General features: G+C 38.5%; 2 protein-coding genes across 6 annotated transcripts in view; one reads left to right on the top strand and one right to left on the bottom strand.

The window, feature by feature from the left end:
• Positions 1-25,966, top strand: part of cog5 (component of oligomeric golgi complex 5) — a 91,406-nt gene that overhangs the window by 10,662 nt on the left and 54,778 nt on the right. For all 5 annotated transcript variants that reach the window (XM_008401223.1, XM_008401222.1, XM_008401221.1 and 2 more), the window contains exon 6: positions 960-1,080. In XM_008401223.1, coding sequence (XP_008399445.1) covers positions 960-1,080 — 121 coding nt within the window. The remainder of the gene's footprint in view (positions 1-959; positions 1,081-25,966) is intronic.
• Positions 7,136-11,965, bottom strand: LOC103459569 (probable G-protein coupled receptor 22). The gene is given in 4 exon segments (XM_017302853.1): positions 7,136-8,754; positions 10,889-11,035; positions 11,845-11,944; positions 11,946-11,965. Coding segments are annotated over 4 exon segments (1,320 nt in total). The 3' UTR covers positions 7,136-7,701.

Below are 25,966 nucleotides of genomic sequence, written 5' to 3'. Positions count from 1 at the left end.
AGTGTTCTGCACCGGTTCCTAATAGTCTTTTGGTGGGATTTTTGCATTAAGTGAATATTTTCACTCCTCTTCTTTTTCTCTGCATGTTTTGCAGACTTTTATTTTCTTCTTCTGCTTATGTCTATTTCTTGCATTTCTGTAAGACTTCTATAGTTGACTTGAAATGCTTCTGCAATTTTGACAAAAAAATTCAGCTTACAGCACTCACACTACATTTTCACAGGAAATGCACATTTTTGTAGTTTTGATTTATTCTTTGTAGACTTCTGTTTATAATTTTTCTGGTTCACACATCATGTTTCGACAATTATTCCCTTTGCTTCTGGATTCTGTGCAGTTGAAAGGATTTTGTTCTTACTGTTTTATCATGGACAATTTATGGACAGTTGTCACAACATGATACCTGAACTATGACCAAGAGCAGATGGAAAGGAGGCTTCATGGAAGCAGAGAAGGACCAAATAGTAGTGAGAGACAGAGAAAGTTCGAACAATATTTGATAGTTTTGGCTTAATTACTGCTCTTAGTAACGGCTTTTTTCTTAGTTCTTCATATTTCAGTTAACGATTGATTACTAAATTAGTTGACGATTATTTTAATGACCAGTTCATGATCTATCACGATTAATCTGATTATTCGTTTCAGCCATAGAAATGTTATAGCAAAAATAAAATTTTCTTTGGCATATAAAGTATTTTTGAATTGAACTGAAGACATGCAAATGAAACAGCAGGGGCTGAATACAAATGCACACCACACTGAAGTTATTTGTAAAGAAACCATGCATCATTTTTAAAATTTGTCATTGTATATATACATTTCCTTCTTATTGATAAATGTTAAACAGACCAAAATGTGCAAACATGTTTGCAGTATTTATATAAATGTCCTGGGTCCCTATTTACATAGGTAATTATATCTGTTGACTCCAGCTCTCAGCATGTCTTTCTCTGCTCCAGGTGGCCTGTGACCTGCTGCGGAGGATCATACGCATCTTGTACCTGAGCAAGAGGCTGCAGGGCCAGCTGCAGGGTGGCAGCAGGGAGATCACCAAGGCTGCTCAGAGCATCAATGAACTGGGTAAGGCCTTTTCTTTATTAGTTTTTACACTTCATTTATGTCAGGCAGCAGTGTGTGATTTTCAAATCTACAGAAAATCCTTTAGGTTTTTAATGTGCAGTATGTAACTTCCATCCATTTTCTTACACCCTTGTCCTTCAGTGGGGTCGGGAGGGTTGCTGGTGCCCATCGCCAGCTAATGTTCCGGGCGAGAGGCGGGGTCACCCTGGACAGGTCGCCAGTCTGTCGCAGGGCAACACAGAGACACACAACCATGCACACACACACTCACACCTAGGGGCAATTTGGAGAGGCCAATTAACCTGACAGTCATGTTTTTGGACTGTGGGAGGAAACTGGAGTTTCCGGAGAAAACCAGGAAAACATGCAAACTCAATGCAGAAAGACCGGGGCCGGAAATCGAACCCAGAACCTTCTTGCTGCAAGGCAACAGCTCTACCAACTGCGCCACTGTGCAGCCCCCAGTATGTAACTTTTGTAACAAAATTTTTTTTTTACATAATGTTCACACATTCATTGTTGTGGATTTTGGCCAATAAGCTGGGCAAAGCATAGTAGCTGGTGTGAGCCTTTTGAAGAACTTGCAGCCTTCTCTCAGGTCAGCTGTTGCAGAACCTTGTGATGATAGAGGTCTGGTTTGTATCCTGTAATAAAATCCTATCTAGAGTAGGTGTCATGCTTTATCATGCACTCCCTTAACCAGTCACCATTTGGTTTTCAACGAGCTGGCTGCCTGCCCAGGATGTTGCACCTTGAAGCAGCTTATGGTAGGTTGCTGCTGGGACCCTGTTTACAGCAGGAGTTCTTTCACAGCCTAAGCAGGTCCGCCATCTTAACTTGTGACCAGTGCACCATGCTCTGATCTAATGCATTCTTTTACTTGTGCTTGTGGTATGTTTCATCTGAAGTTTTTGTTGCAAACATTTGTGCAGTTTTATCTTCATTTGTTCATGGATATCATTAGAATATTTCATAAACTCTGTTTAGCCACACTTTAAAATATCTGTTTATATTCAATCAGCCTCTTGTAATCATTAGAAAACTGTGTGCATGACAGTATGTGTGAGGTTGTGCTCTAGAGCAGTGGTCCCCAACCTTTTTATTACCGCGGACTGGTCAAGACTTGAAAAATTTTGCTGCGGCCCGGGGGGGGGGGGTGTTGGTGTTCCTGCTAAATCCTGAATATACCCAATTTGGGTTGTCTTGGAGTTTTTATTGCATCCTGTGAGGTTTTTCCATGTCTGGGAACGAGAATACGACCTGCTGAATGTGACAGGTAGCCAATCAGAAAGCGCGGTGACGTCAGAACAGAGGGGAATCCCAAACAGCTGACATATCGAGCAAATGAGTCCGGTGGATATCGGAGATATGTGGAAATGTTTATTATTAAATCTAAAGTTCATTATAATGTTTATTCAGTTAAAAATGTTAACTATGAAAAAAAAACATTCACCTCCAAATCAATAGTGCAGCAAATAGAGCGGCTGCTCCCGTCGTCTTTCATCCACCGCCTTTTCTTTTCGTTACATCTTTTATCTCTTAAAATGACTCCACAAACTATCACTATTGCTTCTACATCGTCATCCGTGTTTGGTTATTCTAAATTCCCGCTATGTTGGGGGTTTTACTGGATTATCGTCTGTTTGTGATGTTCGTGACTGGAATCGGTTCTTGTTGCTCCTGCCTTGTGGCTGAACACGAACCGATCAAACCTGTTGTTCTTTTATCAGCTCTGTGGTCACAGAGGTTTGGAGAATCGGCCGACAATTCTTAAATCTTTCCGTATAAACTAGACTTAAGACTCACAAGCTCTACTCCTCTCCTCTTGACCGCAACTCAAACGCTCTGACTCTGGTCGCTATGGTAACGTTTACATATCCCTTCAAAATAAGATACAGATGCGCCACAAAAACGAACATTTTACTTTCATGAAAACTTTAACTCACGATAATGACTAACGGAGCCCTGAGCTTGTTTCTCTGCAACGAGACGGTCCAATCTGGGAGTGAAGGGAGACAATGACACCCGAAGTGTTGCTTTTATCCACAGCCTGCTTGGTCTCTATGTGGCGAAGCAGCTTTAAGTTTCATTGCCTCATTAGCAGCCGGTCGCCGCATGTTACGCAGAGCGGCTTGTAATGTGGGACTCACCTACCGGTCCGGGATAAATCCATTCTCCTGTTTCTTCTCTGGGCCTTTTCCCCTTCGCAAAGAAACTTTCCAAAGACACCTGATCTGTTTCTTACTCATTTTGCTGCTTGTGGCCTCAGTGTTGGCGAGCAAATAACCGAGAGAATCCGGTTAAAGGATTTTCAAAATAAAAGATCCTCCAGACTCAAATAATACATAAAACGGAAATATTTCACTATTTCTTGCGCGGCCCGGTACCAATTGGTCCACAGACCGGTACCGGTCCACGGACTGGGGGTTGGGGACCACTGCTATAGAGCAAATAAGTATTTGAACACCCTGCGACTTTGCAAGTTCTCCCACTTAGAAATCATGGAGGGGTTTGAAATTTTTATCTTAGGTGCTTGTACACTGTGAGAGACATAATCTAAAAAAAAATATCCAGAAATCATGGTGTATGATTTTTTAAAATAATTTATTTGTGTGTTACGGGTCCAAATAAGTATTCAAACACCTGTGAAAATCAATGTTATTATTTGGTACTGTAGCCTTTGTTTGCGATTACAAAGGTCAATCGTTTCCTGTAGTTTTTCACTGCACTGTTTACACACACTGCAGCAGGAATTTTGGCCCATTACTCTACACAGATCTTCTCTAGATCAGCCAGGTTTCTGGAAAGTCACTGAGAAACATGGAGTTTGAGCTCCTCCAAAGATTTTCTATTGGGTTTAGGTCTGGAGACTGGCTAGGCTGCTCCAGAACTTTGCTATGGAGCCACTCCTTGGTTATCCTGGCTGTGTGCTTCAGATCATTGTCATGCTGGAAGACCCAGCCACCACCCATCTTCAATGCTCTAACTGAGGAGTTTGTTCCCCAAAATCTTGCAGTACATGCCCCGGTCATCCTCTCCTTAATACAGTACAGTTGGCCTGTCCCATATGCAGAAAAACACCCCAAAGCATGATGTTTTCACCCCCATGCTTCACAGTATAAATAGTGTTTTTGGAATGGTACTTATTCTCTAAACATAGAGGATGTTTAGAATTAAGACCAAAAAGTTCTATTTTGGCCTCATTTGACCACATAGCCTTCTGACCACTGACTCCTCTAGATCATCCAAATGGTCATGGTCAAACTTAAGATGGGCCTATACGTGTGCTGATTTAATCAGGGGAACCTTCTGTGCCATGCATGATTTTTAAACCATGACGTTTTAGTTTATTACCCACAGTAACCTTGGAAACAGTGATGCCAGCTCTCTTCAGGTGATTGACCAGCTCCTCCCGTATACCGTATAAGGCGCATCTAAAAACCTTCAATTTCCTCAAAAGCCGACAGTGCGCCTTATAATCCGGWGCGCCTTATATATGGACCAATATTGAGCCACAACAGGTCTAGCAACTACGGTAAGCAGCCGCCGACTTCATTTTCGCCCGTAGAAGAAGAACGTGCGTGGTGCATGCTGGGATCGTTGTCAGAACTCTGGTTTGTAATCTATTAATAAGTTTGACTGACCTATCTACCTACCGACCGTCTAGAATCAGGTCGTCTGCAGGTCATTTAGCACCACGTTCTCCACGAACGTGCTGTGCGCAATCGGAGAAAGGCCACGCCCCGGCCCAGTCGCGGTAGGCTCTCCTCGCCGACTGGAGTCGGATTGTTTTGTTGACATTCACTTTAGTGCAGCCCCATCTAGTGGATGCATAACGTAACTCCAGCCTCTACTGTAGCGTCTATTCTATGCGCCTTATAATGGGGTGCACCTTATATATGAAAAAAGTTTTAAAATAGGCCATTCATTGAAGGTGCGCCTTATAATCCAGTGCGCCTTATAGTGCGGAAAATACGGTAGTTCTGAGCTGATACCTCACCTTTCTTAGGATCAATGATACGCCATGAGGTGAGATCTTGCGAGGGAGATTGACAGTCATGTTTAGTTTTTTCCATTTTCTAATAATTGCGCCAACAGTTGATCTGTTTTCACCAGGCTGCTTGCCAATTGCCCCGTAACCTTTTCCATCCTTGTGGAGCTCTACAATTTTGTCTCTGGTGTCTTTGGACAGCTCTTTGGTCTTAGCCATTTTAGTAGTTGGAATCTTATTGCTTGTGTGGGGTGGACAGGATTCTATATCCAGCTAACGTGTTTTTCATTTAAAATAAGAAGTGGACTAGAGGTAGACTTTTTAGAGGTGGGCTAACAGGTCATTGAGGGTCAGAATTTTTGCTGATTGGCAGGTGTTCAGATGCCTATTACAGCAGTAATACACAAATAAATTATTTTAAAGAATCATACATTGTGATTTACGGATTTTTTGTTTTTGATTGTGTCTCACAGTGTACATGCCACCTAAGATGAAAATTTCAAACCCCTCCATGATTTCTAAGTGGGAGAACTTGCAAAGTCGAAGGGTGTTCAAATACTTATTATCCTGACTTTATTTCATGGTTTAATGTTCTACTCGTGCACATACCCAGATCAGAGATGATTCTTACCTAAAGCTCTGTAATGCCCTCTTTAAAATTGTTAGAAAGATCTTTCAAGGCTCTAAGCAATATTTAAAACATTCTTGGTCTTTAACACTGATTAACTACATGTGGTGCATGTTACTGTGCAACCTTCAGAGTCAGTAGAGGAAAAGTGTTAATGATAAAGCAGGACACCAACTCTAGATCCAATTTTATTGCAGAAATTGGACGATGATGGCAACAGTGGCTATTGTGTCTTTGGTGGTCCAGCATCCTGGCACTTTGCATCCAGCATGCAAACTGCCAACTATGCATGATGATTTTGTAAATAATGACAATTTAATGCAACGTTGGCATTTTTAATGGACTTTCAATGCAACTTTTAGAGCAACTTTGCATTAAAAGTGTTATTATTTACCAAATGACACTTCATGACAACAGTCATAAACATTCATAAAGACTTCTTTATGTTCATGACAGGCGTTATGTCAGTCTTATGCACACCCCTTCAAATAAAGTGTTACCAAAAAGGGCTATGCAAATGTAGGTCTTTTGCCATTTATGCTTTCCAGGTCAGTGCTGTTGGTTATCTATTTAACACACTACTCTTACTTATTAGAAGCAAAAAAGTCAGTTCACAAGTTCCAGTGTTTCCTGCCGTCTGCAAATAAATGTCATATTGGATACAGAAATGAAGTTGCATTGGATGTAATTTGGTAGATACAGAACAGAGAAGTTCTAATATAGAAATGTTATTCTACTGAGCAGCATGTTTGTGTTCTATATAGTATGCACTCTGTTTTGGTCTGAACTTCTTTTCCTTGACTTACTGCATTCTTACAGCATGGTATGAAGGAAATCAGCCTGTGGTTCTGCTGAGATTCTGCTGAGGAAGCCTAGATAACTTCAATAATCAAAGTGGACTTCTGGTCCTCTTTGGTCTCATTAGTCTATTATTTTGTTTAGAACTCGTGCAGCAAATACTGACATTATGGATTAAAAACAAAAAACAAACAAAAAAATAATAAACATAGTGGAATATAGAGGAAACTGAATGTCTGAAAAATATTATCCAAGCTTAATATAAAGATATCTATGCAGCATTGGGAGAGACTAAATTTTCAGACTTTTTCTGAGGGTCCAAGTACACAAAATGTATTTGAGTTAAAAAAGTGCATTTTCCATGTGTCTCATTTAAAACCGCTCTATACCTTGTTACTGGTAACTGGCCCATTCCTTAAGAGACCTTAAATAAACAGTGTGCATCTGCCAGAGGTCCTAGGAGAGTCTCTAGTAGCTGTAACAAGTATCCAAACTTCCTGCATCTTGAAAAACTATCAATTACTGTCTGTCAGTTTCACAATGCTTTCATATTATGGGGTGTTCTTGTATTCTTGATCTTCTTGGCTCAGCTTCCCAATGTTTAAATAATTAAACAAAATAAAAAGATAAGAACAATGTAATGTTGTACAGAAAGTTTTAATGCTTATTTGTCTGATGCATTGTCACTTTGAGTCACTTAGGAGGAAATTGTAGACAACGCGATCCTGACAAGTACTGTGCCATTGGGTATTTATTACAAATGGTGACAAACCAAGTGTTCTGTGACTCTTTGTTTCACCCTGTATTACATTGAACAACGGGAGCTACTGATTGATACAATTTTGCAACAATAGCTTCCTTTATTTCAGTCTCTGGGAGTCTATAATAAATAACATTACGTTAGTATAACCCATGTCTTTTTCTCAGAGAAAACCTTTAACAAGTGTTATCTCAAGTTTCATTTTATAAAGATGAAACTTTGTTCATGTCATAACAATTCCATAACAATGATGATACCATCATTTTAGCTTTCATCCTTCATACAGCATGTCAACCTGATTTTCAGCTTCATCTAAAATTTTCAGCAGATTTTTGCCTTCCACTCTTTTTTCCACTATTTTCTGTTTTCTGCTCCTCATCCATATGTTTTAGTTCATTCACTTTTCTGTGTGCTTTCTTGACATATTTACATGAGTTCAGTCTGTCACTCTGCTTCCTCTGAGCAAAGACACTTTTGTCTGGCCTCAGTCTCCTTGAACGTGACCTTTTTATTTCTCCTGGGGTCAATCCAGGAGTTATGGATGACCACATTGTTTGGTGTTGGTTCTGCTTCCACTACAGACACCACCCTTTTTTTCATCTTACTTTTGAGAACTTTCTGGAACTTTTGCCGAGTGAAGGCATATAGGAGAGGATGAAAGATGGTGGTTCCGTATGCCATTACCAGAAAACCAAGCCGAAGGCGTACAGTCAGGTCACTGGGACCATTACTGAGTATGATTGTGTTAAGGACAGTTATTGGGGTCCAGCACAGAAGGAATGTAGAGATGATCAGAAGAGACATCTTAAAAACTCGTTTCTGTCTTTCCCTTCTCTCTCGATGGCGCTTCACCGCTCTTCTTAATGCAATTATGACAGATACGGATGTCCGCATGCCTAAAGGTGCATTTCCACTACCCTTGCCTGCGGTGCTGCTCTGTGAAGCTTCTGTAGACTCTGCTTGTGTGGCAGTGCTCAAAGATATGTTGTTTTTGCTCTTTTGCTTTTTCTTGGGTAAGTTGTGTTGAAAGCGTGTTCCAATGCGAATGTTAAGTGCCTGAAGGATCTTGTAGTAAGTTACCAGCATGACCACAGCTGTGAAAAAGAATATGGGGATCTGTGCTAGCAGGTGGTAATATAAGCCTAGCTCTGAGTAATATTCATTCATCTGAGAGACTTTAACTATTGCAGTCTGGTTTACAAGATTTGTACCAGATCTGATGAAGAATCCCACTTCCATGAATGGAACCAAAAAACTGAAAAAGGATAGAGCCCAGATGGATCCCAGCAGAGCCACAGCTCGACCCATTGTTAGCACACGGTTTGCTGGTCGAACTGAGATATCATAACGGTCCACAGTGATGGCCAGGACATTTGCAGCAGTAGCCACACTTGCAAAAGACACACAGGCCTCATGGAAGCAGCTGATCAAGGCCGTGTCTGTTTCCAAAGGAAGTAGGATGACCACAGTTGTCAGCGGAATGCAGCTTACACACACCTGGAATAGGAAAGGAATTCATGTTACATTCTGAATATAACAGTTTTTTAATCTCCGGTTTGTTAAAAACCGGAGATTAACCAGAAACAACAAAAAGTAAATGGCCTGCAATTGTATAGGACTTTATCAAGTCCTAGGACTTTTAAAGTGCCTTACACTACCATCAGTCATGCATCAATTCATACACATTCACATGCTGATAGTGGTAGGTTACATTGTATCCACAGGGGCAGACTGACAGAAAAGAGGTGGCTGACCAGCACCTGCAGGTGAGGTGTCTTGCCAAAGGTTTGAACGAGCAACCCACTAATTACGTGATGAAATCTGACATCCTGAGCCAAAACTGAGCCCCAATAAGCCCCCAATAAGAGGGGCTTTGGAATTTGCTAATCATTGTATTTTGCAGGTGCTCAGCTAACTATACAAGAGCAGTAAAGATTGGATAAACTAGATTCTAGGGGGTGCTGGGGGTGCTTGAGCACCTGCCCTTTTTGCTCCTTGCCCCAAAGTGCCCTTTTGGTCAATTTTTATTTTTATTTTATTTAATTTTTTTTGTATTATTATTTTCTAAGCCCTCTTCTGACACATAACATGTACTAAAATTATTTTTATTATTTTTTGTACAACATAATTATCCCTCCGGTTACCTTTGACCTTTTGCCCGTGACGCATGACGCAGTTGCCTCTCGCGCAGTGAGATAAGGCGGCTAACTGGAGCTAAATGTTGCGAACGTTCCAGATTACTGAACAGATTTTGGTGAATAAAAAAACGTTTTTGGTGAATAAAGTGGAGTAGACTTGCTACTTGTCAGATGACAGAAAACGTTGTATCGTTTCTGCTTCAGCTCGGAGTCGCGGTTTAAGCAGAGAGGTAATGAAATACAACAGACACTGACAGGCCTCTGCGTCTGCCTTTCTCTGAAGAACTRSTGAGCGGGAGGAGACAGCCAGGTGAGGAGAAACTGTTCTTATCTATCGACTCAGTATTTCTATCATACAGACATTAGGCTGTTGTGGGGGTGCTATTAGCTAGCTGCTAGCTAACGACTTTGCTAGCAAAGCAAGATAAAATAAAAAGCTTCTTCCCTGTATCTTTCATGATATCAGTCATTCTTCAGTATCGCTTATGCAATAAGGGCACATCGCCCGTCCAAAACCGATCATCTCCATAATAATTTTTATTTGCACACATCAGAAATCTTTGGTTGTGATTTTAGGTCCTGCTCAAGACGTCATATGAGAATCACAAGCAAAACTTTGACTCCAACAAAAACTTAGAATAGCAAGACAAGATTTCTGACATGCAAAATAAGTTTGTTTTGCAAAAAAAAATGCACTTCATGAGACGAATGTGATTTAAATGTTTAAAAAAAATTTTTTTTAAGCAAAACTCAGTTGGCTCAGTAGGCACCTATTGTTCTAAATGTAATAAGGTGCCCCTTTATTTATTTATATATTTAATCTTCCGTTACTGTTAATGTGACCTGAACCATAGCGAGCACCCCCATGATAGAAATATCAAAAATTGCGACTCAATCTTGGCATCTGGACTATTACTTCAGATGCCGTTTTTGACTTACTTTGTACTTTGTAGAGGCAATGGTGGGTTGCTGGTTCGAGTCCATGCTTTGTCTGTCTCTGTCTTTGTTGTGTTGTGCAAGACACTTCAACTACCTTGCCTGCTGGTAGTGGTCATCATAACTTTGCCTACAATCTTGTAACTTACTAGCATTAGTGTGTGAATGATGCTGTGTGAATGAGAATGACTGATTTCATTGTAAAGCATATTTGAGTGTCCAGAAATACACTATATAAGTGTTATGTGATTACTTGAACAAGTTGTCTTTAACCTATGTGGACAAGCAACCCTAATTAAGTGGGTAGTAAATACATTTTGGTATATCTCTACAGTAGGATTTGAAGGAAATTTAATTTTGCACTGAAGTTAACTAAATCCAAAAGTTTATTTAACATAGCTGTTGAGATGGAGAGATGATTTGACAATGTAATATAGAAGGAAGTGATAATGATTTTGTTGTGAAGGGGAATAGGGTAGCAGCTGAAATTTTAATCTTCAACCGTTGAGGTTAATGCAAAAAATAAAAGGTATGAACTAATGGAAGCGAGAACTCACCAACACATCCACCATATGCAGGTTCATGGTGATGATATTGGAAACGGAGCTGATGAGGTTCTGTTTCATGCAGTAGAGGACCAGCACCGTGAGATTGGAGCTTAGGCCCAACACGACCTCCAAAACCAGAAAGCTTGTCAAGGAAACCTTCCAATAGAAATAACAGAAATGTTGTGTTGTGAAAAAGTACAGTATTCAATTTTTCTATGACTGTGTTATCTGAGCAGTCTCATGCTAATATGGAAATTGTTCCCTGAGAAAAGGCTTAAAGGAGAACTGAAAATATATTTACATTATTAAATATAGATATTCTTGTAAAGTTAAAATCTATTTTATAATACTGAATTGCATTTTATAATACTGTATTTTCTGTGATGCCAGACAATGAGATGAAACAACAAGGTGCTTTATATGTGATGGCATTTTTGTGCCATACAGATTTGGGCTGTATACAATTGTCAGAATAAACATTTCTATAAATGCACTAAATCCATGAATTGTACTTGTCAGCCATACCGGTGCTGATGATCAGAATCCCAATCTGAAGAGTTTTCATTCAATTCTGGACATCCAGTTCAGGTTCGGTTTCATACTGGTATGGTTGTATATCATTTATTCCCATAAAGTCTTCTGGCATTTCTTCATTTAAAACAACAAAAAAAGCCTCTTCTACCATTTCCACTAACAAGTAACCAAACAGTAACTTTAGTGACTGGCCATGGCACAGTGCATGTCATGAACCCAGGACAGAAGCAAACGTAACGGTGGGCCAGAATCATCCCATTTTGGCATTTTTGGACAAAAATGCTAAAAATAAGTTAAGTTTTAAAGAAATTGGTCCTTGGAATGTTTTATGGAAGTGTTTCACTAAATAATATTCATGCAATATAAAACATTTTGAGATTTGATTTAATTTCTCCTTCAACTCTATTGCATTAGCCAAGCTAAAAGAATACCTGGAAGCTGATTGGATAAATGGCCTCAGACGAAGTTCGGTCAAGGTCATGGAGGTTAGGTGTGTCGTGCACAGTCATGTTGCTCATTGTAGCGACAGATTAGGACTGCAGCTGTGTGCATTGTCCTGCCAGTAAGAAGTCACCTGGAGAGAGGTTTGCACACAAATAATGCTTTGATTAGATGTAGAAAAACTGTACATCACTTTTTTCTCTGGTGATGTGCAGAGAAAAAACCCTGTGCCAGGGTCACAGCTACTTGTATTAAACTAGTTATCTTTTCTTTTCCTAACATAGCTATAGCTCCTTAGCTTAAAGAGTGACTCAATGTTGTGTCCCCACTTCATAACCTACATTAAATTGTCTCTTGAGGTTATTTGCTCCCAATAGACAGTCAGAAAGGCATCATTGCTCCTCTCTCATTAGTTTCCCCCCCACAAATGTAGTTGTGTCAAAAACCCAAAATATTGTAAGCTGTTCTTACAGCGGTGAAATATCATGCATCTCTCTGGTAATGTTTTTACTACATACTTTTTAAATTTTATTAAAACATAACTTTCACATATTTTTTATCAGCTATATGTTTAAGATGTGATGCTGTCTGAATATTTACACAATGCACAGCACAATTAATGGTCTTTTTTTTTTTAAATGTTATTTTTTTAATTCATTTTTTATTCTTTGTTTTTGAGGTATTGAGAAGATTACAAGAGCACAATTTCAGTCTGTGATCAGATACATAATTCCTTCTCTTTACATTTCGATTTACAAAAACAAAACAAAAAGATGGAACAAGGGGGTATTATTTTGGAAAAACGTTACTTTTATGTATATAACAAGTAAATTATATAGCAAATAGACACTCTCTGAAGAATGAACCCTCTCTTTTCTAATTCTCAATAATCTAGTATTCTTGCATATTGTGATTTGTTGACATATGACAACAAATCACTATCTTTGGATCACAAGATAGTGAAATTGTTCAGTTGAAAACGAATTAAAAATGTTAATCTTTTCATCTGATAGATTTCATTAACACACTCCAGGGTTTCCCCCAGAAAACTTGCTAAGCCCGGTGGTCAGGGCGCCGAGGCGGTCCACCGGCGGTCCACCGTTTTTTTGTATTAAAAGATGTTAAGTAGACAATAAAAGTAAAAACATCACTGGGTAAGTATATGTTATGGGAAAACATCGTCAGTGAACTGCTATATAAACCCACAACTAGTCTTAAAAACAACTAATCAAATAATACAATTAAAATAAATATCAATTATGTCCACTTCTTTTAAATCCAAATTAAGTCAGCGGCTCCATCAGGTTCTCCAGAGCTTCAGGGGCCCCATAAATGCTAATATTTTAACATAGACCACAGATAAATCAATGTAACATTTGTTTATTGAGATTATCATTGCTGCTAAATTTGACATAATGGTTTCAGCATATATAAATTAAAAGACTTTAAATTATTTAATGTAAGATTTTAAGGAGCTGGTAAGTTTACTTTGTAGAAGTTCAGAGAACAATATTCATAGTCGGTGTGCTATGGTGGCGCAGGGGTTAAGCACAACCCACATATGGAGGCCTTAGGCCTCAGCGCAGCTGTCGCAGGTTCGATTCCCAGCCTTGGCGACCCTTGCTACATGTCTTCCCTCATCTCTCATTACCCACTTTCCTGTCAATTAACTATCAAATAAAGGCCACTAGAGCCAAAAAAATCTTTAAAAAAACAATATTCATAGTCAGATTGTGTTACCATAGCAACAATCTGATGCAGTGAGTTTAATATTTGAGTTTCAGCTCCGTTTGTTCACAAATACGAATTAGTAAGCTGCAGTTATAATTTATTGCCTTTTAGGTTTGCCAGTTAAACTACCCCCTTCTCCCATATTTCACTAAATCTAACACAGAAGCTGTTAGAGGTGCTGATGTTTTTAGCAGGAAGAGGGGCCCCCAAGTCATATACTGCTCCAGGCCTCATACAGCCTTGGACCGGCCCTGCATTATGTGGTAATCTGTTGCACTGCGCAGAGATGCGCAATAAACGGGAGATTTAATTCAATGCTGCTAATGTAACTTTAGTAGCTCTTTCATTTTGTGTCTGTTGAGTTTTTAACAAGGGACACAAACTATTCTGGTTGGTCGAGTTTCTGGACGAGTTTCTCAGATCTCCAGTGGCCTCGCGCATTAACTCTGTCTGACTAAGTGGGCAAAACATTTGATACGGTTTGGTGCTTAATGTAACCGGAAAAATAATACTAGTAATAATAATATAATATCAGCGTGATGCATGACTGCGAGGAGAGCGCGAAAGCTCCTCGCCGCGTTAAACCTGCACGATGAGTGATTAGTATAAGGGGCCGTTTAGGACAAAATCTATGTTTCGTCTCTCACACACTACAAGAAACTCACGCACACTCAAAAAAACGCAAGCACACTCAAAAAATACTCAAATTGTGTATACACACTACTAAAATGTCACACACGCACACACATTTTATCTTTCTCGCACATACACTGTACTAACCACTCGCACACGCAAACCAATGTTTCTCTTTCACATACACAACACAAGACTAACGTTGCGCGCACGCACACACACACACACACACACACACACACACACACACACACACACACACACACACACACACACACACACACACACACACAGTGCTAAGACTTGTTTTATGTATGTGTGAGAGCGAGACTCGTTTTTTGAATGTGAGAATTGTCACGGAAAAGGCGGGGCATAATTTTTTGATCAACTGCGCATGCGTTGATCCTAAACTATAAGCTTCGATTGTAGACTCACTGTATGTTCTATTACTTAGTATATTTGTGCTTTTAAATATATATATAGAACTTTAAACTTTCTTGTACTTAAATGTACTATAGAAATAAATAAATAAATCTGATTGATTGATTAGAAATAGCAAAATTGCTGTATTACAATCTTTCCACTGGTTGCCAGCATTACAGGAATCATTAACCGGCGCCAACTAGTGCCGAAGAAGAAAGAGTCTGCTATACCGAACATGGCTAACTCTAGTTCAAAACGAGGCGGTATTGGGCCGCAGTGAAGTTAGTTTCAAGTTGGATATTCGAGCTCCGGGGAGTAGAGGCGTTTAGCTCAAGGTTGAAACGATTTATGAACGCTAATGTCGGCCGGGGATTGTCCACAACTCCCGGCCACAGCGCACCAAGGTTTACTTGGGGACTGTCAACAAATTACAGAACCAGACATTCCTGTGAAAAAATTTTAATAAATGCCTTGAATTGTAAGCAACTAACTAATTCATGCTTTTACACGAGACACAATATCATGTATTAAATATTAAAGTCATATACAATACTTTCAATAATATGTTTTCTTCAATAGCTTCCAGGTCATGCAAAGTATTAACTCAGAATCACTTAGAAATTGTTCTATTAGTCTGTATAGATGAGGCACAAACATTTGTTTTCCATTTTTAGCCATTTTCCATTTTTTAGGATTTTATTGGGTCAAAATTGAGTGCTTTTCTTCAATAGCTTCCAGGTCTTGTGACCCGTTGACCCAGAACCAGTGTGAAATTATTCCATCAGTCTAGAGATGAGGCAGGAATGTTTGGTTCGGTAATTTGTTGACAGTCCCTAAGTAAACCTTGGTGCGCTGCGGCCGGGAGTTGTGGACAATCCCCGGCCGACATTAGCGTTCATAAATCGGATCAATCTTGAGCTAAACGCCGCTACTCCCCGGAGCTCGAATATCGAATATCCAACTTGAAACTAACTTCACTGCGGTCCAATACCGCCTCGTTTTGAACTAGAGTTAGCCATGTTCGGTATTTCTAATCAATGAATCAGATTTATTTATTTCTATAGTACATTTAAGTTACAAGAAAGTTTAAAGTTCTATATATATTTAAAAGCACAAATATACTAAGTAACAGAACATACAGTGAGTCAACAATCGAAGCTTATAGTTTAGGATCAACGCATGCGCAGTTGATCAAAAAATTATGCCCCGCCCCTTCCGTGACAATTCTCACACATTCAAAAAACGAGTCTTAGCACTGTGTGTGTGTGTGTGTGTGTGTGTGTGTGTGTGTGTGTGTGTGTGCGCGCGCGCGCAACTTTAGTCTTGTGTATGTGAGAGAAACATTTGTGTGTGTGTGCGACATGTTAGCACAGTGTATGTGTGCGAGAAAGGTAGCATTTGTGTGCGACATGTTAGTAGTGTGTATACGCAATTTGAGTATTTTTTGAGTGTGCTTGCGGTTTTTTAAGAGTGTGCGTGATGTCCCTTTGAGGGGGCGTGAGTTTCTTGTAGTGTGTGAGAGACAAAACATAGATTTTGTCCTAAACGGCCCCTCATAGCGCTGGGTCGTTAACCACTAACGCACCGACTAACCGGGAACACAGACCTAAACTTTTCAGGGAAGACAGGACCAAACGCTGGGCAGCGTGTTGAGATGAAAACACCGCATAATGTTTTGTTCACAAATATACATCATTCTCACCTCAAAGCACCTCTGAAAGCGCGACTACAAGTTATTCCTGCGGTTCACGTAGAGCTGCTGCGCAACCAGAGCTAACTCGGTGGGTTTAAACTCTTACATTAATCAATAACTCCTCATAACTGATCATAAGTCCTCACAGGGGGTTGATGTAAATATAGCGGTCAGTCTGTGTCCAGTTCGAGTGAAAGGAGGAGCGGGATCCGCGCTGAGGTTAACTTTAGACATCCAGCTGCTGCAGCGCGCGAGGCAACGCGCAGAGGCCCAGTGGTGTGATTGGTCCGGCTTTAAATGCATAAACTATAAACATATTTTATACAAAAATATCTTTTAGGAATAAATCTGCTCTGATAGTGAAACGCTCAGAGCAACAGAAACACTTTTTTTTAAATAGCCTTTAAAAAAAGGCTTTTTTATTTTATTTTCCTAAAAAAAATAAAATAAGAAAGGCTTAGCCTGGCGGTGGCGCTAGTAAAGCATGGCGGGCCGCCAGGCCTATAATACACTGGGGGAAACCCTGCACTCTATCCATTCTTCTACAGTGGGAGGCAAAGGGAGGAGCCAGCATCTCGTGACAGTTTTTTACAGGCTGTAATTAGTATTTGAAACAGATATTTTGTGTTGTCAGGCAGGGATTCTGTGTCACCTAGAATAAAGATAGTGAATTTAAAAGGTATTCTTATATTCAAGATATTTTCAATAGTTTTGTGTATTTCTATCCAACAGTGTCTTATAATTGTACAGTCCCAAGAATATATGCCAGTGGTTGGGTTCTGTGTTTCCACATTGCCTCCAGCATTTAGGCTCCGCCCTGGTACAAGAAATTTTCTGTTTCGGTGTTATAAAAAAATCTAATCAGGCCTATCCAGTTAAATTCTCTCCATGAGTACAAATCGGTACGTCTCCAAACTGTCAAGCATTAACTGTTCCATTCTTCTGTGATTTCCATTTTACTTTCCTTTTCCCATTTTTTTTTCACATATAAAGTTGAATGTGTTTTTTTACTCATAAGTCCCTTGTATAACCGTGATAAAATAATTTTTTTAGATCTTACCTGATATTCAACTAATGGTCATTTTAACAGTTCAATGACTGCAATCAACCAAAAATAACAGGCAACGGTCTGGCTACTTTTTATGAAAAACATAAAGAAATGAAAAGTGGTTTAAAGATTTTCTTCAGAAATGTACTTGGCATAATTTAAAAGAGAGATCCATAGCAAAGAGAGGATTACAAATTCAGATTTCAAAGCATACCAATGTTTGCATGTTGTTGGAGACAGACTTTAAAATTAAATTATTTTCAAAACTAATAAAGAACACTAGCTTTGATTCTAGCTTTCTCCCAGTCCACCGCATGTTTAGTGTCACAGTTCAGATTTGGACTCCACTGTCCAAATCTGGACAACGCAGTCCAAAGCACCACCCATAGGAATAGATGGAGTTATGCATAGGCAAAATGGTATTTTTTTCCAGGTATAATTACCTATTTTGAATGCTTCCTGGTTTTGGGTTACAGCAGGGTAATTATGCAGTGACAAGCATGTAGCTTAACTACATCTAAGACTGTGTTCAGGATTACAGGCCTGGGTTACAGTTAGGTTTGGGAGTGGAGCTGTACAATATCATTGTATGCAATACGATAGATATGTATTGCAAGAACTGCCTTGGCTGCCCGTACCCAGATACTATGGGAGTGATATTCTAAAGTTTTGTGTGTATGAAAACCGGAACAAACTTCATATCATACACAAACCTGATACACAATCAACACAAAGAGGCGATTACATAGCAAAATCAGGAGAATCGCAAGTGCAATGTATTGATTTATATTTTATGTCTTTTTTTGGTATGTTTTATTGTTTTTTAACTGATATTTTGTCTTAGTTTTTATACTTGCGGTAACATCAATTGGCCATTTGGGACGCAAATAAATATGAATCTGAATCAATAAGTTTAGCGTGTCTGCCTTCATGAATATGTAAAACATTTGCTGATCACCAAAAGGCGCAAAATACTAGGAGGAGGATATGCAAATGTATTGACTTACTAACCATAAAGCAATTTACTAAACCTGAACCAGATTGCTAAATGCTGTTTTCGCATCTATATTTAACACTTTTGAAAAGTAGAACATCGTTTCTACGGTTGTTTTACCACAGTGTATACTAATTTAAATTCATTTTATTATTACCATTATTATAGTATCATCATTCCATTGCTTGTGATACCTTCCTTCAGGGGGATATCTGCTAAGATAATGCTGCCATTAACTGATTATTCTCTCTAACTGATCATATTAACTTTGATGATTGCTATCAAAGTTAATCAAAAATAATCCCACCTCATTTGATCAGTTTCTTCTTCTGCATTTGTGTCGTTTGGTCTTCTCAATCCCCCAGTGAGTGAATGCTGCAAGCTTACGACTTAATGCAATTTGCTGGATTTCCTAAGACAGAAACTTTTTAATAACTGGTAACTAGGATCAATTGGAATTTATGCGTGATTGAATTTAAATTATTTCCTTGTAAAGTGCTTTGAAATGACATTTGTTGAGTTGTCACTGTATAAACTAATTGAATTGAATTGATATTGTACCAGCATAATGACTTTCTACTTTATTTTTCTTTTCTCTCTGACACTCTTCATGATGGCAGCCAGTGCCACGCCAAAATTGTCATTTAAATAGGCCGATCTTCACCACTGTTGCTCCTGTAATCAATTACGCAGTCAGTCTTTGTAGATCATGTGCAACAATCCCACTTTCTTATGCACTTTGCTGCTCTTTATTTGTAATCTTTGTAGATAAAACCCCATATTTCTGGAATATATTTAGTTTTTAAGATACACTGGGTAGTTGGTATTTAACAAATGTGCAAAAAAGTAATATTTATTTTAGTTGTATATTTTTGGTTTGTTGTTCTTAAGCCTCTATAGTTGTATGTTTAAGCATTGCCGACAACGCCTTCCTGTAACATATAATCCAGTAACATATAATCAGTAATATTTTACATTTTCTGTCAACATCTTTTAATCCAGAAACATGGTGGCCTGCTGATGGACCGCCTCGGTGCCCAGATCACTGGGCTTAGCAAGTTTTCTGGGGGAAACCTTGAACTTTGTTTTCAATGTTTCTTGCTATAGCATTTTAAAAAACACATATGTGGGTCTAAATATGAGGAAATATAATGAGATTTTGTGTAATGTTATGTCACATATTTAAAGTGTGCATATGGAAATTTATTCCACCTCTGTGTTTGGATGAGGTGTGTGTCCTGACTTCACAATCTTTTATCATTTTCACTTGTTTCATCTTTAGGTAACTCATTTTGAGTTAAAACTTAATAGCCTGAGGGCTACATGTGTTCAGATAAGGATTAGCTCAATCGGAAGTCAGGTCAGGCTACTGACCGTACAACCGTTCCTCACAAGGCTGATGGGGCGTCTACATAGTACCCAGGATTAAGTAATATCATTGGGTTGTGGTGCTGGGCAAAAACAATTTCCGTCTAATTATTGTCTAAAAAATTACAATAATGACAATAAAGATGGCCTTTATAATGCAATATGACAGATATGACATATCAGACTATATTTGGAAGCACTAATTAACTATTTGGAGCAACCAGTAGATCAGTTTTACAAGTCAAAGAAGCTGCACCCAGTGTTCTAAATGCTGTTTGAATTATTTTATACTTAAGTTTTGTAGTCTTACTAAAATGAATTCAATACGTATGGCACTATTACGATTTTTTTCTTCTTGTTTCCTCATGTCTGGTAAAGGAAATTTATGCATTTAGTTTATAGTTGTTTTTAAAAATATATCTTGATAGTTCTAGATTATTTTAAATGGGTCCTTCACTTTTGTAATCTGAATTGTATATTATGATAATCATTGAAATTGTTCACGAAACATCTAAAAATATCCATGGCCGCCTGGTTTTGCTGGTGCTCTTTTTTGTATGCTTAGTGCCCATTTTATAAGAAAGTGAATTTGAAGTATTATTTACTTAAGGTTGATTATGTAATCTGATATTTAATGCAGGCAAGATATCTACTTGATAAGTTTCCCACACAATTCCATCTCAAAAACCATCAACATAGTGCATAAATAAAATAAAATTTTCATGTTGCTATTGCAATAAGTATAAAAAGTAAGTCTTTGAAAGCAATACTTAGTCACAAGACAAGTCTCATCTGTCATGTGTCTACAATTAAACACCAAAAATTGTTAATCTTAATTTTTTTTTATTTTACAAACATTTTCTTTTCTAACAGGGAGACCTGAGTCTAATGTAGAATCTGTGAAGGGACCTAAAGACTGAAGTGATGGCAGGGAGGTCTTCCAACCTGCAAGTTGGAGCTCATCACCAAAAATCTATTTCTAGAGTAAACTGTAAAAAAGCCAGTCCACCAGGGATATGAATAAATGTGGGTTGACCTGTCCAAAGAAAACTTTGAAGAATTTGAATCAGGGACTTACAAGGACTGTAGACTTAGACTTTCTGAAAAAACAAAGGGTTTTTCCACATTAATTAGAAATTTAATTTAAAACCTTTTCATGCATCAGAAATATTCTCCACCACATTTTGACCCTTTATACTTGAAAAATAGTACTTATTATTATTATTATTATTATTATTATTATTATTATTATTATTATGTTAATAATAATAAAGTTTGACATCTTTGCAGCAGGTTTTTCTGCTGAATCAGTAAGTCAGACACCAGAACACGCAATGAGGAAACCTTGGTTCTCATGTGGTTTGAACTGAAGACAAGTAAACACAGGTGTGAAATCAGGCTTTGACTCACCGATCCCTCCCATTACTGTCCTCTCGGCTCAGCTGTCACAGTTGCCACAAGGATCCTACTGAAGCATGTCACATCATCCCACTATGTTGAGACTTTATGAGGTCACTTCCCATCATGCCCCTTGGATTTACAAAGGCCTGTCTTTATCAACTTAATATAATTACTAAAAATCCAGAAGTGTTTTAATGATCTTTACATTTAGGGATAATAGATATTCAAGTGCAAGCAGAAGCAGCACTCACCCACCCCTCGTGCCTTGCAGCATTAGTGTGGTGCACTAAGCTCAATGGTTTCTTTCATGCAAAGCTCAATCTTGTCATTGTGCCTTTGTGCTTGAACTGTTGTCATCTCCGGGGTAAAATAATGACAGTTTCACAACAGTCCTTCTTCGCTCTACCAATCACTATTATCCATGGAATGTTTCCACACTTTCAGAGTTGTCTATCTGTAGATCCTTATATCCACCTCTTGCAAATGTAAAAGATTCCAGAGAACATCACAAAGAAAAAAATTACAAGAAAAACTACCACAGAGAGGAATGCAACTTTGTGTGGTTTCTCCAGTGAACTCAAAGCAATTTCCTCTTCAAATCCCTTAAGTCCAAATGTGGAACCAAAGGCTAGATATCCTGAAGTACGTCATGGTAAGACCTTTTAGAACGTTCAAGTCTCCAGTGCCCTTCTGCACATCCTTAATACTTTATAAATGTTTGAAGTGGCTGTGAGGGAGGCAGAGAACAGGCATGTTCCCCAGTCATCACTTCCCCTGAGATTATCTCCTGCTCCCATTCAGATTCTGTGGAGACAAGGAAAGAAAGAAATCTTTGGGTCACCTTGAAATAGATTATTATCCTGTGGTCTGGCTGTTGGATCACATGTGCATGGTCCAATTAAAGCTCAGCCATCATCCCCTGATACTTAAATGCCTGCCTGTGAATGGTTACAGAGTTGTTTGTGTGTATGAAGAGTGTCCGTTTAATCAGTTTTAGTTGCCCTGCTCTGAGTCTTTGATGCTTCTCATCATATGTTGTTCAGCAAATGAGCAGCGAAAACTGTGAACTACTTGTCTGCAGACTGTCTCAGATGAGTGTATTATACATTTACTGACTAGCTTAAACATTTAAATGTGACCTTTTTTTATTGTTCAGAATTACTTGTTTTTTACATTTTCTTTTATTTTTAAGCATTTACTACATTCCCTAATAAAAATGCAGGTATAAGATATAAACTGGAATAAATGTGAAAATCAGAAATATTTCTTTCTTTTGGGGTGACCTAATAGATTTTTTAAAAATGACTTTAAATGCATTCCAAAGCAGTCGATCAAAATGTTTTAATAGGTGTAGGATTTGAATTGTGTAGCATCTCAGCTTGTGTGGTCCATAGTTTCCATACTAAATCTAAGTTATCCCAGGTAGTGACAATAAGGTCGGCCATCTCTGGGCTAGGATTCTACCTCCCAAGTTCAGGTTGTGGGAGACAGAAGAATGGGACGAGTGGAGGTAAGCAGCTGGAATTCAACCCACAGGACCTCTTATCCAGGGAAGCTTTAACACAGTTAGCTGCTACAGAGCCAATAGTAGGCCTACCTAATATTTTGTGGCTAATAAATTGAATACTAAATGAGAAGAAAAAAAACTAGTGCAAGTCATTAGGGCACTTTTCATTGGCATTTAACATAACTTTTATTTGAGCTCATCTTTAATGTAACTTTTTAATGTTGCACAGTGTGTGACAATAAAAGTGAATCAAAGTGATGGGGGTTCTTTGTTTTGAGGCACTTAATAGAACTGTGGACAAAAGATGACTTTTACAGCAGCCAGTGTTAGAACTCTAAACTGAAATTGAAGCAATAGTTTCTCCAGCTGTTGAATATATTATTTTTGACACAAAGCATTTGTTTAGCTCACCAGCAGTAAGAACTGCTTTACCCTGTTTAGTTTCCAGCACTGTGAGTGGTCCGAGTCCAAGAGGTTGTCTCTGTGAGACTTGACTGTCCTGGGAATTATCTTGTTCAGTTGCTCTTTTGGTTAAATAATCATTGTGTAAAAACCTGGTTTAAATGTCCAACCTGCCAACGTATATTTTTGCAATGGCTTCTTGTCACACATGCAAACCAGTAACAGCGTTCTTGTAATTGTCAAGCGTTAGTTTACCTGAGAAGTACGATCTTTCTGTGTGAAGATTTGTCATCTGTCACCAAAGATATCCTGCTGCCCACAAGTAATGCTGAGCTTTAGCTTGTTTCCCCATCAGTGAATCATCTGCGGTATGCTGTTGAATCCCTTCACAACGTAAAATTAACGAACAGAAAGCATACAGCAAGAGAGGCTAGAGAAAACGGTGGAGACGCTGCTGCTCTTCCTCTCTCCTCTGTGCTGTGTTTCTTTCTGTCTGTCTCTCTGCATGTTTTCCTGCCTCCAGCAGCACTCCCCACTCATCTATCACCTCCTCCTCCTCCTCCTCCTCCATTGGCCATCTCTAGCAATCTTTTTCTGTTTTCTCCTCTATATCTATACGCTTGACTATTTGGTCTCAAAGCAGATTTAGCTAATTTTTATACTCATATAAATTTTTTACTCGGGGCTTTCTGGTTTGTCTTCATCACTGCATCCAATCCACCTGTTGTTTTGTAGTTTTTCTATAGTAATATCAAATTATATTTATATGACTTGATTTAAAACATCTGACATAAATGGTGTCTATGGCAATTGTAATGACCATATGCATTCTGTCAGGACTTTGGCCACTCCTCCACTGTTTGTGTTTGCAAAGCACCTGCCGGATGGTGCGTGCCTGATTGCTCCAATCTGGCTACCATTTGAGCAGTTAAAGTTGTCCTTATTGCCTGCCGAGTGTATCTGGAGTGAAGCTTGTCAGTGGACTAATTAGGGGTGCTTGGCATGGCAACAATGGCACAGCCAGGCTAAGCAAACACAGACTGATAGATCAGGATTTAGATTAGAGCCCTTCTGTTCTCCTCCAGAATTCATTTTTCTCTGTGTGTGAAAAACAGGAAAATAAATTGTTCAGATGCTGGCAATAAACAACACATACAGCTTAAATTGTTTAAAGAAATTATTATTATAAGTAGTTTATTCAACATTCTGTGACATTCCATTGCATCTTAAAAATATAACTGAGTCCCAGAATTCATACATTTATACATTCATACATTTTAAAGTCTACTGAAACTGGTTAACCGAAGAGGGTAACTGCTACTCTTATGCCAATCTTCTTTTTAGATTTTTTTCAGCACTACATACCTTTATTAGTAGTCAGCAAACAGGAAATGGGTGGAAAGAATAGGGGGAAAGAGATGCAACAAAGATCCTAGAGTCAGGAATTGAACCACAGATTCTGTATGCAGGGCGCTCGCTCTGCCTCTCATCTTAAGCCACTCTTAAATAATTTTATGATGTCTTATTTCCTATTGTTAGTCTTTGTTATAGTATTTAATTTTATGTAGATTCTGATTTATTTTGTGTTGCATCTTCAGTCTTGAGAATGAAAAAGTGGAATCAGCAGGTTAGACCTCAAAGAAAAGCAGTAATTGATCATCGCTTCTCTCATCCCAGCAGACTGTTCAATGTCTTTCCTCTTATCATTTCTGACTAGTTTTTGCAAAATGTTACTTTGGGTTCCAAAATCTACAGATGTCAATTAAATGAAGCGTCAGTCAAGGATCCATCTCACAATTTGGTACTACAACATTCTTCATAGGAGTGGAATGTGTGTTATGATTGGAACTTTGATGGTAGCAGATGGAAGACCTAGAGTACTGAGAGTACTGAGTGGGTTGTATAACACATTGCTGATATATTACTAACTTATCATACAAATTGGGTTACTACAGCCAAATGTGTTATTTGCAGTTCTAAATGTTAGGAAACACCTTAAGTTGCTACAGGTCTATTATTTTCTACTTACTTTTTTAAGTGTCTTTTTTTATTTTTTAGCCATCATGCCACTGATTTTTGTTCCCCTGATTAGTTCAGTACTTCCTTGGAAAAGCGGGACTATTTCTTGCCAAGTGTAGAATTGTCCTCTTTCGGACCACAAGGTAAACTACACTAGGAACATTCAGCTGTTCAGAGACTTGTACCCTTTGACTGACTGATAACTAATAATGCTACTAAAAATAATTTTAGTAGCATTATTATCCTGCAGGTGGAAAAGGACCTTCTTCATCTCCTGCTAATTTGAAGCTTGCCAGTGTATATGGGAGGCTGAGATTATTGGTAATCTGAGTCACTGAGTCACTGAGTCACGGCTTTCTCAATTAATTCCCTTAGCAGGACACATCTGTGCCAGAGCTCTGCTTATCCCCCCTCCTCATAACCAGAGGTCTGTGTCATCTCCTTTTGGCGTGCATGACTATGCACAGCACAGTGATCAGTGAGCACATTGTATTATTATTATTTCTTTTTTTATTTTATTTTATTTTTTTACATAAATATATATAAAAAAAATTTTGGCCCTGTCAGTTACTGTTGTGTTTTTTAAAATTGTTTTTAGCAAAAAATTTAATTTTTAGTAAAAATTAAATGTTACCCCTCCCAGACCAAAACCCACACCTCCATATTTGTACTGAACTCCCCCCATGAATCTGCATTAAATGGTTTGTTCCTGCTTATCACTGATAGTGATGGTGTTCAGCAGCAATCAGTAGAAAAGAAAGACTGTGGCAGTTACTATGCTGCTTAGAAAAATAATAAAAAAAAAAAAAAATAGATAAGAGAGAAAAAGACAAGAGTGTGAATTTGTAACACAGTTTTTCTCCAAGAGAGGTGAGTAGAATGTGTTAGATTAT

Source organism: Poecilia reticulata, linkage group LG23 (genome assembly GCF_000633615.1).
Source record: "Poecilia reticulata strain Guanapo linkage group LG23, Guppy_female_1.0+MT, whole genome shotgun sequence".
Taxonomy (NCBI): Eukaryota; Metazoa; Chordata; class Actinopteri; order Cyprinodontiformes; family Poeciliidae; genus Poecilia; species Poecilia reticulata.
The sequence above is the reverse complement of the archived record's forward strand: the minus strand, read 5'-3'. Positions and strand labels throughout refer to the sequence as shown.